This window comes from Cyrtonyx montezumae, unplaced genomic scaffold (genome assembly GCF_038088225.1).
Source record: "Cyrtonyx montezumae isolate F1298 unplaced genomic scaffold, pur_monq_1.0 scaffold_3, whole genome shotgun sequence".
Taxonomy (NCBI): Eukaryota; Metazoa; Chordata; class Aves; order Galliformes; family Odontophoridae; genus Cyrtonyx; species Cyrtonyx montezumae.
This window is the reverse complement of record NW_027072034.1, coordinates 151,880,824-151,895,890: the sequence shown is the minus strand read 5'-3', so window position 1 is coordinate 151,895,890 and position 15,067 is coordinate 151,880,824. Positions and strand designations below refer to the sequence as shown.

The window sequence follows — 15,067 nt, the reverse complement described above, 5'->3', positions numbered from 1 at the left end:
CAGAACAATGGTTTATTCAGTTTATAAAAGAATATATAAAAGTAAGAGATACTGACCCATTTTGTGAAAAGAAAATCTTCCTCTTGCTGCTTAGATGTTTCATTATTGTAATTGTTATTTTTCTATGCATGGACTACTTAGAAACTTCAGTAAACATAATCACAACCGATAGATGTGAACCTACAACAGAACACGTGGCTGTTAAATTGGCTGAATTAAGGTCTATGCCTGCCTCTTTAGATGATAAGAAGATATCTATGCAGAAGTCAGTTAATGTACCTTAAATTAGTGTGAATGGATTACAGAATGGATTACAGCAATTACATTAATCTACTTTCCTTGAACTCAGCAGAAAATAATTGCATCAGGTTTAGTAGGAAAAGGATGTAACACAGCTGTTCTACATGCAGCTCTCTTGGTTTCTTGTACTCTTGCAGTTGAGCAGTGCTCTGTTCTGCAAGTTTGGTGTATAGGTTTACCATAAAAATAGATTTTTGATGAAGTTGAAGGCTCCTTATGTTGGTATCTGTTACATTAAGTTCTACTTGGAGCATAAGTTGGAAGTACCTGTAAAAATCCTCTGAATAGGAAATACAACTGTCCTATTAAAAAAATAAAATAAAATAAAATAAAATAAAATAAAATAAAATAAAATAAAATAAAATAAAATAAAATAAAATAAAATAAAATAAAATAAAATAAAATAAAATAAACAAACAATAAAGGAAAAACGGAGGAAGAAAGGATTTCTGTGCCATCAAAATAGCTGTTATACTAGGTCGAATAACACTGTAATGTGGATGGATGGCTCTGTAATGTTCTAGCTCTTTCCTCATCAATCTGATCAGCCCAGGTGACAGCAGCAACCTTCTAATTCCCCATTAAATGACCCACATCTGTCTGTCTTTAATCAGATCGTTCCCTCAGACATTCACATCAGTTGGAAGTTTCTGTGGAAAGGCATGTTGGTGCTCCTTTTGTCCAATCGTTGCCTGATTTAAGGAAAACCCATGTGTGTGAGAGTAGGGTTGAAATCAATTGTTCTGTAAAATGTAATCAATTCTCAGTGGAACATCCGTTGCAACATTTGTGCCAAGCTAATAGTGATAGGGGCAACCTAACCTTTTGTACAGGCTTTCTGTTGTTCCCCTTTGCAGAAAAATGACTGCTGCTTCTTTAAGTCATGGGGTTTCATGTTTGCTGTGACAGCTTTCCAATTGTTAAATAAACTCTGACCAGGAGCAGCTGTCAGGCAGATATTGCACTGCAGGCTTCACTTCAAAGCAGTACCAGACAAGCATTTCAGTGCCCACAGGCTCTTTCATTTTTTTAAGGGACGTGTGTTTTAAGAAAATGCTATGAGAGAATATGATCCCTTATTAAAAACAAAACAAACAAACAAAAACAACCAAAAAAAACCAGTTGCATTTTTAATGTAAATTTTGGGTTATGATTGTTTCTATTTCAGAAAGGTGGTCTAGGAGAAACAGGAAATATCTACAGTGTATGCTGCAAACAGACTTCAGTCTGGTGCCAAGATGGGAAAAGTGAGACACAGCAATAGAGACGTTAGATCTTTAATCATTACTAATGATTTTACTTAAATTCTTTTTGGAAGGAGAGTAATTATACGAAGCTTCCTCAGAATTTTAGAATGTCTTTTTACTATTTCTATTTCTGACAGTGAGCTAGAAAAAAACAACCAGTCTAAATTATGAATCTTTGTTATGTTGTATATTGTTGTACTAGCTACTGTTGAAGCAAGTGAGAAGAGAAAAATTCCTGCTAGAGGAAGTACAACAGGTAAATATGTATATATGATAAAGAAGGTCTTTTGAGGTAAATGCATAGTCAAGATTAGAAGAAGTATTCGTTTCAGTTATAGGAAGGGAGGGAATTTGCCACTAAATTAGAATGAAGGTGGATTTCTTCCTATTTCATCAAGCCCAATACTATTTAACATAACCTGTATAAAAGCTGAGCATGTAGCCTAGCTGTACAGGGGATACTAGACCAAGAATTCAAGCTGTGTAGGGCTCCAGTAGAGGCAAAGGAGTGACTGTAATGATGCCTTTTTCTATTGTCTGTAGCACAAGAACTTCATTCAAAAGAAAAACAAGGTAACAAATAAAAATGGAGAAATCAAACACCAGCCTAGGAAACTATTGAATAAGCAGTATGAATCCTGGGCTAACTATGCAGAGGCAGAAAGTTTAGAGGACACATAAAAAGTATTTACTTAAAATAAAGCATATTTTTTGGAAGTTAAATAGGAAAGTATTTTGTATTTCATTTGTGAGAAACAAATAATCAGTAATAATAAGCAATTCACATTTTTAAGAGTGACTTCCTGCAGTATTTCAAGGTTAACTAATTAATATGTTTTCTCACCATTCCAGTTTCCTTTCAGGGACAAAGAAGAAAGTACCCATTAAAAACCATAGCAATGGGAAATGAAAAAAAAAAACCCTCAAAAAAAGTCAATTTAAAAATCAATCCTCTCTGATTTTTTTTTCTACCCAGCCTTCTTAGAAATAACACCGAGAATCTTTGTGGATCATAAAAATTCTCACTGTGTTCAATTATTTATTTTATGGTTTTGAAAATGCTTTTGGCTAGTGGGTTTCACTTTTTCACTTTTTGTACGTCTCATTCTCTGAGACAAGAAAAAAACCCAAACCAGTATATATGTAATTTTTGCCATTGTTCACACTTATGCTTATGAGTTGATACTGTCTTCACAGATACATTAACTTATTTTATACCTGATTCTGGAAAGAAAATTATAGAAAGTAAAATTTAGGAGTGCTAGCACAATGATGAAATCAGTTGTAATCAGGCCTTAAATCCTTCTATATTGCTATGTTAGAAATATAGGATGTGAATGAGCAAAGAGGTAAGGCAGTAAGAGTACTTTTGGTGATACAGTCAAGAACAGAAATAAATGCAGACCAAGAAAGCTGGTGAGTATTCAGTGACCATCTCCTCCAAGCCAAGTAGCAGTGGATCCCAAGAAAGAGGACAACAGGCAAAAATGTAAGGAGGACTCCATGGATCAACAAGAAGCTCCTGGACTTAATTCTGGGAGCAGGTGCAGGTTACCTGGGAAGACTACATAGAAGTCTGAGAAGCCAGGGAACAGGTTTGGAAAGCTAAAACTCGGGTGAATTAAATCTAGCCAGGGTCATAAAATATAAAAACATAGAATCATAGAATGGCCTGGGTTGAAAAAGGACCTCAAAGATCATCTAGTTTCAACCTATGCTGTGTGCAAGGTCATCAACCCCTACACCAGGCTTCCCAGAGCCACATCTAACCTTGCCTTGAATGCCTCCACAGATGGGGCATCCACAACCTCTCTGGGCAACCTGTTCCAGTGTGTCACCACCCTTTGAGTGAAAAGGGGAAATGGGAACACGAAGAAATTCTGGAGGTACGACAGTGAAAAAAGGAAGGCTAGGGAGCTTGTGGGCCCTCTCCAGAAGGAAACTAGAGACCTGGCCATGAGGAATACAGAGAAAGCTGAACAGGCTTGAGAGGTAGGCAAACACCAATCTCATAAAGTTCAGTAGGGCCAAGTGCAAGGTCCTGCACTTGTGTTGGAGCAGTCCCAAGCGTACAGATAAGTGGCTTGAGAGCAGCCCTCAAGGAGAAGGATTTTTGGGTGTCAGTTGAAAGACTCAGTGTGAGCCAACAGTGTGTGCTTGCAGCTCATAAGTGTGACCAGCCAGTTGAGGGAGGTGATTCTGCCCCTCTGCTATCCTGAGATTCCACCTGGAATGCTATGTCCAGTTCAAGGGCTCCCAACACAAGAATGACATGGAGCAGGTCCAGAGGAGGGCTACGAAGATGATCAGAGGGCTGAAGCACCTTCTCTAACAGGGACAGGCTGAGAGAAGAGAAGGCTTTGGGGGGACCTTATAATGGCCTTTCCAGTACCTGAAGGGAGCCTACAGAAAAGCTGAGGAGGGATTTTTTATAAGGGCTTGTAACAACAAGGGAAATAGCTTTAAGCTGGAAGAGGGTAGATTTTGATTAGATGCTAGGAAGAAATACTTTACTGTGAGTGCAGTGAGACACTAGGACAGATTGCCCAGAGAGGTTGAGGATGCCTCCACTCCTGAGGTGTTCAAGGTCAGGCTGGATGGGGCTTTGACCCAACCTGATCTAGAGGGAGGTCTCCCTGCTTCTAGCAAACGGGTTGGACCTAGATGATCTTAAAGGTTCCTTCCAACCCAAACTTTTCTGTGATTCTGGTTCTAAGTGTCTTTTAAAGTCTTTCTCAAAAAGTCTTTTAAAACTCTACCTAAGCTAGAAAAATACACACAAGCTAAAAAACACATTCAAGCAAGTATAAACAACTGAAACTGAACAAGATCTCCTCTTGCAGTATTGATTTGGCATACACAGTGACTTAATGTATATAACCTTCAGAAAATATTGACATTTTACCTTGACATTCTTCATCTTCACTAGAAATTGGTCTTCACCATCTGCAGGACCTAGGGATTTAGTTCAGTACCTGTCTGAAACAGTCAAACTAAATTCAAGTTGGAAATTATAGAGCTTAAGCAATGAATCCAGTTTTGGCTAAGGGAGCAGAAAAGCGAGTTGTTGGCTTTGTGGTGGGTGGTTTTTGTCAGCATTTGTAAAGTGCGGAGTACCACTTTAATACTTCCAGGGTCTGTGGAACTAACCATTGAAAACGAGGAAAAGATAATGTGCTTGTGAGTATTGGGTATAGCAAACTTTATGCTAATAGGAAGTGTTATAATGGCAGTCTAAGGCATGAAGTAATGTTCAATAGCTTGAACAGGGAGATACAAATTGCTATCTAGCTCTTCTTTTCTGTACATTGTCTGCAGAAAGTATTAAATCCTCACGCTATGTGCTGTGAATAAATGATAATATCATTAATGGTTGTAACTAGCAAAAAACCTTTTGGAGTGTTTTCTCTTATAACACTGATAATGAAAATGTCTGGTGCATTGAGAAGATGTTAAAGGGCAGACAGTCTTCTGAAAAGTTTCTAGCCTATAGGAACAATTAGAATGGTTCTGTGATGAACGAGACTAATGAAATAACTTTACTTGTAACTTTTTTTAATCAGTTATGAATCCAGTGGGAAAACAATGTAAGTGCAGTGGAGACAGAATAAAATTGCTGATCTTTATCCAGAGATTTTGAAGGGAAAAATAAAAGGTTAAACACTATAGAAAATAAAAGATACGACACAACAGATGAGATTGCCAAACAAGCCAAGAGAGTAGCCGGAGGTATAGGATGAAAACAGCAGTGTCACAGATGGAAGCCATGATAAATAAGAAACCATGGTAACAATTTGCCAATTGCTTAAGCATTTTTTGTCAAGAATGCTGAGTCATAAATGTAAGGCTCTCTTCTGGATTCATAAAAGAAGAGTTCATTTTCTGCTACAGACTTCTTACGTAAAGGCCTTGAAGATGCTTTGAACTAAAACCTTCACAAAGTTGTTTGCTTTGTCAGAGTATTCTGCTTGTGGTGTGACAAAACACAATTTACTAAAGACTGTATTAGGAAGCCACCTAATACTGATTGAGAGGAGGGATTTGTCATAAATCTGGCACTTTTGTTAAACTCAGTACCTTTCTATGTAGTTCCTATTCTAGCTAAGCAGACATTTTGAGCTGTTTCATGTTAGAAGTCAGCCCCAAATCTTCTTTATACATAGAGACATAGAATAATTTCAGCTGGAAGAGACCCTCAAAGGCAATGTAGTCCAGCCACCTGCATTGAATAGGAACATGTACAGCTAGATCAGGGTACTCAGAGCAGATCCAGCCTGAGTTTTCATGTCTCCAAGAACAGGGCATCTACCACCTCTGGGCAACTTAACTCCAGTGCTTCACTACTCTTATTGTTAAAACTGTTTTCCTTATATCCAATCTAATTTGGATTACTTTTGGACATTGGGATGGCTGATGTCTTTCTTCTAAAGCATGAGGAAGCATCCTTTAATAAAATTTTGAAGTCACAACTCCATGTTAGTGTTTGTGCTTTTTTAAGATAGGGACTGTTGTTTAATACAAAATTTATTGATGGTGGAAGGAAGGAGTGAAAGCAAGCATCTGTACTCTTTCTTACTCTTACAAATTCTCCATATTGAAGTGAAAATGGAGTCTTTTTCATTTATTTCCTTCTTTCATAAATAATCTTAGCTGTCATTCCCCATGCATCACAATAAGGCTAGGAAATGGCTAGGATAAATATCTCTTCCAGGTTTCAAAACACAGAGCCATAATAATGACAGGGATGATAGGATAGATGAGTTGGAGACCAGTTTTTCTCGCAAGGCAGTCTACACCACCTTCTTCTGTCACTGGAATAAGCATATCCCTCTGGAATAAACTTGTGCCATGCCTCTTTTCCAACTTCAAAACATGACATGGCATATGAACACGAAAACTGTATTGGTTCCAACTCTTAAGCAAAGAGGCAGATTTACTGGGCTTAGGGAGTGAAGTAGGCTCAGCAAGAGCAGCAGCCAGGAGCAGGTGTCCCTTGCCAGAACAACTCATGCCATCGATGCTGGCTGCAGCCCGTCCTGCTGCTGCTTCCATGGAACATCCAGAGAGGGGCTGCAGGCCAGAAGATTTATTCTTGCTTGTATGCCAGATCCTAGTTGCTGTTTCTCTTTGCTTTTGCTGTTTGTTAGGAGAGAGACCTCAAGAGCACCCAGAAAGATCTTTCTGTGAGTTAGTTGCAAATTAGCCAGGTTGTCCTATGGAATACATTTTATATACAATAATACCAATACATTCTGCCTTTTTGCCCTTTTCTTCTTATATATAATTGCATACAAGTTCTTCACATAGACTTAAAAGGTAAGGTCTTGCTAAGAGAGGGAGAAAATGAAAATAGATATTGTATCTGAAAGAGATTCACAGCTGTTTCAGGTGGACTTCAGTGTCAGTCTGTCGTTTGAAAATACATCTGCCAGCCTTTTTTTGCATTTGAGATCTTCAAAGATATTTGCATTGAATTGATTAAACTTCTCTTATTTCTTTTTTTTTTTTAATTTTGTTTAGGATAAAATCATGGGTAGATAAGATGCAAGAAGACCTCATAACATTGGCACGAACTGCAAGTGGAGTGGAACAGCTTGCTGCGGTGAGTTGGAAAATGTGCCTTACAAAGCACACCATTCATTTCACTCTCTAGCCATTACAGTAATTGTAATCTTAAGATCACAAAAACATTTTGGGAAGTTAAACTCTGCAGTGTTTCTCTTCTGCAGTGCTTACTGAAAAAGAAATAAATAACATATACATCCATCAATTCACTCTTTTTTGTGTTGCAGCACTTGCTCATTGCTAATATTTAATCAGCTTTGCAGAAATGAGGCATAGCATTATTGCAGCACTCCTACCTGAAGCAAGTGTTGTTATATGTTTGTCAGATATGGTATCCAGGAAGTAACCATTCACAGTAGTGGAACATTCTGTTCTGTGTTAACAAGGGAAATAATTTTTTACATATATTCACTACACTGAGGCAGCCTTTGGTTACAAGAAACATAGACAAGAATGAAAGTTATATTTAGCCCTTCTAAATTAGTCTGAAGTATTTTAGGAATTAACACAATTACTGTATCATTGAGAATATTTTTTTTTTGTTACATTTCTTTCAAAGAGGCTAAAAACACATTCGGAGATGGCAGAACAATGAATTTACAATTCAGAATATGTCAGGATTAGGCTGTGTAAATAACTCTGTGTGTATATCATGATCCAGTATGTACCCACATGTTCATATATTTCCCTTTCTTTATCCTTGCTCTTCCTGAAGAAGGACAGGCTGTGGCAATGCTTGTACATGAACAGCATTAATGAAGGTTGCAGTGATTATTTTAGTTTTGGGCTTTCCTAATATTGAGAACTTGCTATTGCAACAAAATTAAGACAGATACTTTAGACACAGTTTTTAATCTTTGAAAATCTCAAACAAAAAACAAATTCTTGACTGAAAACAAAATCTTGAAATCCTATCATGAAGCATCAGATTGATATATACATGGGTTTCTAGCGTAGCATCTCAACTACACAGAAATGTCTATCACTTGAGCTTTCTTGACAAACTGATAAAGTTATTCTAGCATGGAACACCAATGGGAGTTTTGGTAGGTGGATTTCACACATATCTGCTGACAAAGGACAACAAGGTTTGTGTATCATGTCTCTTCAGCTTTACAGTGTGGAGTTTTCTGATAAGAAGGTCTTTTTTTGCTCATCATACTTCTCCATGTCTTTTCCCCAAGTAGTGGTTTAACTTAAACTTCACTGTGCTGCTGTATCACTCCTCCTTCTCTAAAAGGACACAGGGAGAAAAAATGGGCTCTCCATTGGCTGTGCCTCCTTTAAGCCACATCCACTGCTGCACGGTGGGTTCCTTCATGGCTGCACATGGAGATCTGCTCATGGACCCATGGACTGCAGAGGGACAGCCTGTTCTACCACGGGCCTCTCGTGGGCTGCAGTAAACTGCTGTTCTCTGCCTGGAGTACCTCCTGTGCTCCTACACTGACCTTAGGGCATGCAGGTCTTTTTCTTTGTTTTCTCACACCTCTCTCCCAGCTGCTGCACAATATTTTTCTTTACTTTCTTAAACGTGTTGTCAGTGAGGCAGTGTTGGTCATGGCTCATCTCTGCCCAGTGGCAGGTTCCTTTTGGTGCAGCTGGACCTGGGTCTTATCTTAGATGGTGCCAACTATTGGACTGTGCTCACAGAAGCCACCCCTGCTGCCCCCAAACTACCAAAACCTTGGCACATGTACCCAATACACTCCACTATCCCCTCTTCAGCATCATACACCTAACTCACCACTGGACTTTCCGTTTCAGTCCTATTATGCTGGTTGGGCCACCTTTCCTCTCTTCTCTCTTTGCCTGCCTTTTCCTGGTCTGTTGCCTAATATCTCTGTAGCCCAGTCTTTTATCCTCTGTTCCTGATTCAACTTTCATCTCTTCTTTATTCCACCAGTTGGAGCACAGGGGTTATTTAGAGATCTCTAGAGAGACTACATTAAGTGTGTGTTCTAGCTGCAGAGGAAGTGTGACATTCTCTAGGGAGCGATGCTGTCTGGGTTGCAATACATCTGCATGTAGGACCTTTTGAATTTAACTGATAAATCTCTGCAGTGTGCTGTGGTTGTTTTTCAGACCAAAATTCAATAAACAATAAGGAGTAAAAAGTGTATCTTTGAAAGACACATGTTAAATCTTTAACCTACAGTGAAGGAGCAGTAAGATATTTCAAATATAAATGGTTTACAGAGGATTTCTAATTTGAGCCAAGCAATGAGTTAATAACCTAACCATTTTGCCTGGCATTTCCATGCAAAGAAAGGACAGTAAAATAGATTATGAAAAGACAAGAGACTGACACTCTCACTCATTTTTTTTTCTTTTTCCCCTGAGGAAAATGTTTGTTTATATAGTTAAAATTCTTCAGATTTGCAGGCTGCTAAGACAGTCCTCTGATAAAAAATGCTGGGCAAACATAGTAATATGTAATGCCACTGGCAGTACACTACACTACACTACAGTGACATTCAGCATTATCTTTGAATACTGTAGGTAAGTTGCTTTTTGAAAGATGGAATTTGTATCATAGTCCAAGAAAATTATGTTATCTCAGAGGGTGTTGATACAGTGGTCAATATTTGTGTGTAATCCTAGGATTAAAAGCGCGAAAGGGGGATGCTTAAATGTAAAATGTCCCTCTATGACAAAGCTATTTGTTTGACCTAAACTGCATCACTACCCAAATAGTTGTTTTTAATTAGCTCTCTAAGAGGGAGAATGCAGTCTCTCCCTCTTGTTTGCTGGCAATTCTCATTTTCACATTTTTAAATGACATAATTTCTTTTCTGCTCACTGCCTATGAATGTTTAGTTAGATCTCCTCTGAAATGAGCCACAAACTTAGAAAAATGAAGATTACAAGACATTAAAAACTGCATGCTTTCATGCTTGTCACTTCTGTTCACAGAACTTGCCTTCAGTTGCTCAAGCTTAAAATACGCTTAACTGTTAAGCTGAATTTTCTGCTTTGATTCTGGCTCATTATTTCTACTAACTTCAGAATTCTTTGAACCAAGCCTATAGTCTTCATGTTTTTAGAAAATTTCAAAAAATTTTTGCTTATTTGCTTGTTTACCCTCCTCCTCCCAAAGCAGGATGGCTGATACAAAGGCAAGGGGCACAATTCTTCTGTTATAAAATAGCAGGCATTACTTTCTGTGCACAGCTGTACCTGCGTGTGTAGGTGAAGTGTGTGTTTGCTACATACAATTGAATATTTTACAAATATTTTCAAAGTAGCACACTCACCATATTCTCAGCTTGTGTGAATTACTTCTTCATTAAGTCAGGACTTTTTCAGTTAGCTCCATGCTATTTTATGGTGTTTCCATAATTTATTGAAGATGTCTCAGAGTTAACTGGTGCGATACATGCTTGTATTTGGAATTTGTTTACTGAATTACTTCAGTAGTGGCTGTTTCTGAAAATGTTAATTCCAATGAATATTTCACACACTCTCTTGTTATCAAAGAGACAGAAATACCTGTAGTAAACAAAATTGCCAAAAAACTTGGATTCCAGTGAAAGAGAAGTTACACTTACCCATAGCCTTAAACAAACCAATGAATATAGCCAGGTAGAAGCAACAGACAAAATGGTTATGTGTAGGAGGTGGAGAAGCAAGTGAGAGTTGAGAGGCACAAGCCTTAATGTAGTGATGCATCTGTACTCACTAAATCATTCTGGCCATGTGGAGAATTCAGATGGAAGCAAGAACTGAGCTCAGATTTTCATTTGACTCTTTGGAGCTTTAAGAGCAGATGATTCCTCCTCTGAATTTGTTGTTTGGTGATATGAATACAAATACTAGTGACATCTGTATGTGAGCTTCTGATAAGGAGGACTGATGGTGCGTAAAATGTAGTTCTTGCTTGTGTTGATCAAGTTTTATTTATACTGTATGGAAATAGTCTCCATAGAGTCTTCAAAAAAATGTTCTTAAGTACACTTCTGAACACTGTTTGTGGTTGTTGTTTTTTTTAATACTAATGAGGAGTTAGAGTAAGATCTGGGAGAACCCAAACTTGGATTTAATACTTAGGTAATATCCTCACCACAGTAATGCAAAAATTGATTCAACAATGAAGGAAGTCAGGCTTCAAGATGCCAAAATAATAAGCTTGTTGAAAACTGGCAGAATTCCACTGACTTCAGTGGATTACACTGATTTACATTTGTTAACAAGTAAGCCTAACATTTAATTTACAATTCAATCTGGTAAAAAGTATTTTGGAAAACAAAACAAAACAAACATTTTTACATAATGCACACAAGCAAGTAACAGAGGGCATAGCTTGATCTTATTGCTGGTGTAGTTGCCCAGTAGTTGGGTACTTCCTATGTTTAGTATATTTTTTTCCATTGGACAATCAAAGAGAAAGTTCATAAGAAAGTTCTGTATATATAACAACCTGATACTTGAAAAAGGAGGGTGGGATACACTGGAAAATCTTTGTTAAAATGAAACAAGATATGCTTCTTTAGATATCTCTAAACAAAGACAATGCAGTGTATGACCTTTAAGGATATAAATACTGTGGTTTAAATGGAAAAAAAAAAAAGAATAATGTAATTCTCATTTCAACTTTAAAGGGTTTGTGTAACTTTGTCCTAAACATGAACTCTCTGTGCTGTCAAGCATTATGAAACTGTTCTGGTGTGAACGATAGACAGTCCCTACAGAGCATATAGTCATTCAGGAAAAAAAAAAAAAAAAAAAAAGAAGGTATAGGGAGCAGTTTAAAATAACTTTAAAATCCATATAGCAAAATAAATATTAAGCGCATATCTGATCTCACTAGCTCCATTTATCTATAGGCAGTGAGAAGAAAAAAACTGCAAATGGGGTTCAAAATCATATTTACCTATGAACAGTTACCTCAGCATGCTGAAAAAGTAGGTAAAGAGCCTACAAACTACAGAATTAAGTAAGTAGTCACATTTTGATGGAAGTATGTTCAAATTCCATTTTCACGTAGACATTTCACAGCAAAGGCCCATGACTAAGCTAATTGACAGCTATTTTAATCTAATAAACTACAACAAGTATGCTTCTGATTTCCAGCTCCAAAATACCTCTAGGGACAGGACAGAAGAGGGAGGGATCCTTCACGGTACACAGAGAGGAAGACCTCAGAGTAGAGAATATGCCTTATAGCAATGCACAAGCTTGTCTGTTCCATACTGATTGAAGAGAATCCTATTTTACATAAACACTATTAAAAATGTGGGTCTGTTGAAAGCTTTGATGTGACAAGCACACAGGAGTTTCACTGTGACTACTACGGCAAAGAAATGCCATCTTTACAGTGTAACCTTTTCAAGCAATGGCATAATTGAACAAAAATGCAGTTAGGGATGCTGTTCCAAGGAAATCTAGACTCTGAATCTGTTTCTTTTTTGGTACATCGCTGCAAAAACAATCCATGCATGATGTTCATAAGGCATGCTATTATTACAGTCCCAGGAGCTGTAGAGTGAACCCATATAGACTGAGTTGGCCTTTAAATGATATTCATACTGAGATAGAAATGCTGTTCCAAATGCTGCTCCAAAGTGAAACAGAGCTACATACAGGTATTTGTTACATGGCAGTGAGTTCTGTTCACATAGTCCTGCAAGTGTCAGATTTATTTATTTATTAATTTAATCTCTTGAATGGTGCTTTAGAATAATTAGCTCTTTCTTGTCACAGCCACAGTTCTGCACGAGCACATTTAATCCATTGCTCAACGTGAGGTCTGTGAGCCTAATGCACAGATGGTGGAAGTCTGCTGAAGCACTCAGATTGGCAACATATTCCAAGTCCATGCTTTCAGCTTTTCAGGTCCGTGGATCAGCCCATGGAGATGAGTGAGTTGTAAGAGAGGCTGGTCTGTCATCTGTGCTGACCCTGGAGCATGGATATTCAGGAAAGCTTTCTTCTGCCAGAAGAATTTATAACCTAGTGGTAATTTTCTGTTGGACTCGTTACAGATTTCAGCTAAGATACTGTTATGTTCTAGAAGCTCCACAGAGGCATGCCACTAACTAAAAAGTTATATAAAAAGAAAGTTCTATAGAAGCTGTCATATGCCACTAACTTTTTATCTAGAGAAGCTGTCATAAATAGCTTTCCTTGTTCTCTTCATTAACTAAACAGAGATTTCTGCAAGTGGAGGTTTTAACAGCTTTCCTGAACTTAATGTGAAATTTGTATTTGCGTGTGTCATCCCATCATCACAGGTTGTCTGAAATTCCTGGTTGGAAAGGTGGTTTGACAGACAATTTGACAGTAAACATTTTCATACCCAGAGTTTTTCTCCATGATCAGCATGATATTTTTATGTTGTTCTTTATTATAATTCATAAAGATTTTGGGATTAATTAGCAAACGCTTTATATAAATTTGAAATTATTTATACAAAAAAAGCTGATACAGAGAATTTATTTTTTTTTCCTCCTTTGATCATGCTTATTAGGTTGGACTCGTCTTGAATATGCTTTAGCTAAAGGCAAAGAGCTTTGTACCTTATGCTGCTCACTGGTGAACTACCACATGGCCACATTCCAGAATGTGCTATGTTCATATTTTGTTAAGGTTGAAGTAATTCAGTGTTTTATGATTGAGAATAGTAGAAAGGAGAAATGTGAGAACTTGATGTTTTTGATAGTAGGTTTGATTTTAATAATAACATCCCACTAATGTGTGCTCTGTTACTTAATTTTTCTAAGGAGGAAAAGGAGAAAAATCAAAAAACAAGGAAGCAAATTTTCTTACGTCTTCAGTGTTGTGAAATTTAATGGATGGTTTATCAGAAAGTTGGAGTGTTCAAGTGGTCTTAGTATGAGGCCTGTGGTCTGAAATGCTTGCACTGTAAGCATGAATTGGCTATGGTGCACCATTTATATTTGCATCTTTGCCTCATCCCTACAAGTGCAAGAGTTTGCTGTTTCAATGGGATGTAGTGGTAGGAAATGAGACTAGGATTACTTCTAGAATGGAATCGAATAACTTGAACATTGTTGTGGAGTTGATATAGTGAAGGCTAGGTATATCATGTAATCATTGAGAAATCAAAGTCCATTTACCAGAATTTGAAAAATGTGTGAGATGTATTAAACTGGTTAGAGACTACCAAGTACAGAAACTGAAATTTTATAATACGTTATAAAAGTATGTCTTTTTTGAAATATATCAGTGACACATTCTATAACCTGAGCTGCCTTAAAAGTAGAATCCACCAAACTAAATTCTGTTGAGCTTACACATTGCTAACTAACGTCAAGATGTCAGTAAAATCACTTTTGAAAACGCAGACTACAAAATTTGAAGACACATCTGCAAGTTCTCTTTGTAATCCAAATGGAAATTAGAAGATTGTCAAAACACAGGGAGCCTCATTTATTATTTGCAGATGCTGCTTTCCCTCTGCTCCCTTAGCAATAAATGAGCATTTTGAAGAGTTTTTTATTCTGGAAAGCAAAATCAGCTGGAAGTCGTTAACAATAGGTGGCTGCATTAACAAAGCTTGCTCAGACTCAAGGGAACAAATAGCCTAATATTACCATAGTTTTAATTACTATTTGATGATCTGGATAATCTCTGATCAAAACATCATTCTTGGTTCATTTACATCTTTCCATTGGCTTTAACAGTAGTAAAAACTTCCCTATTCTTGCATCACTTTATGGTCATGATTAGATGATGTTCATAGAAGCCAACAGATCTTCTTTAAAGCAAACAAAAAGGAAACAAAAAAGAGCAGCCTTCCAGATAATCAGTTTCCAAGTTCTGTGGTTAGTAAAATACCAAAATAGAATCTCTTAATACTCTGTGAATGAAAATAACTCGGGGAAGAGAGTAAGTGTTAAATAGCATTAACAGCAGCTGAGGAGGACAAAATTTCCTATGAGTGAGTTTGAAAAATTACATAAAGGCCCACCTCACAATATGCCAGAAAAGCA

The 15,067-nt window shown here is 37.3% G+C and overlaps 1 protein-coding gene across 4 annotated transcripts in view; it reads left to right on the top strand.

The window, feature by feature from the left end:
- Positions 1–15,067, top strand: part of CACNA2D1 (calcium voltage-gated channel auxiliary subunit alpha2delta 1) — a 347,835-nt gene that overhangs the window by 46,442 nt on the left and 286,326 nt on the right. For all 4 annotated transcript variants that reach the window (XM_065743706.1, XM_065743705.1, XM_065743704.1 and 1 more), the window contains exon 2: positions 7,068–7,149. In XM_065743706.1, coding sequence (XP_065599778.1) covers positions 7,068–7,149 — 82 coding nt within the window. The remainder of the gene's footprint in view (positions 1–7,067; positions 7,150–15,067) is intronic.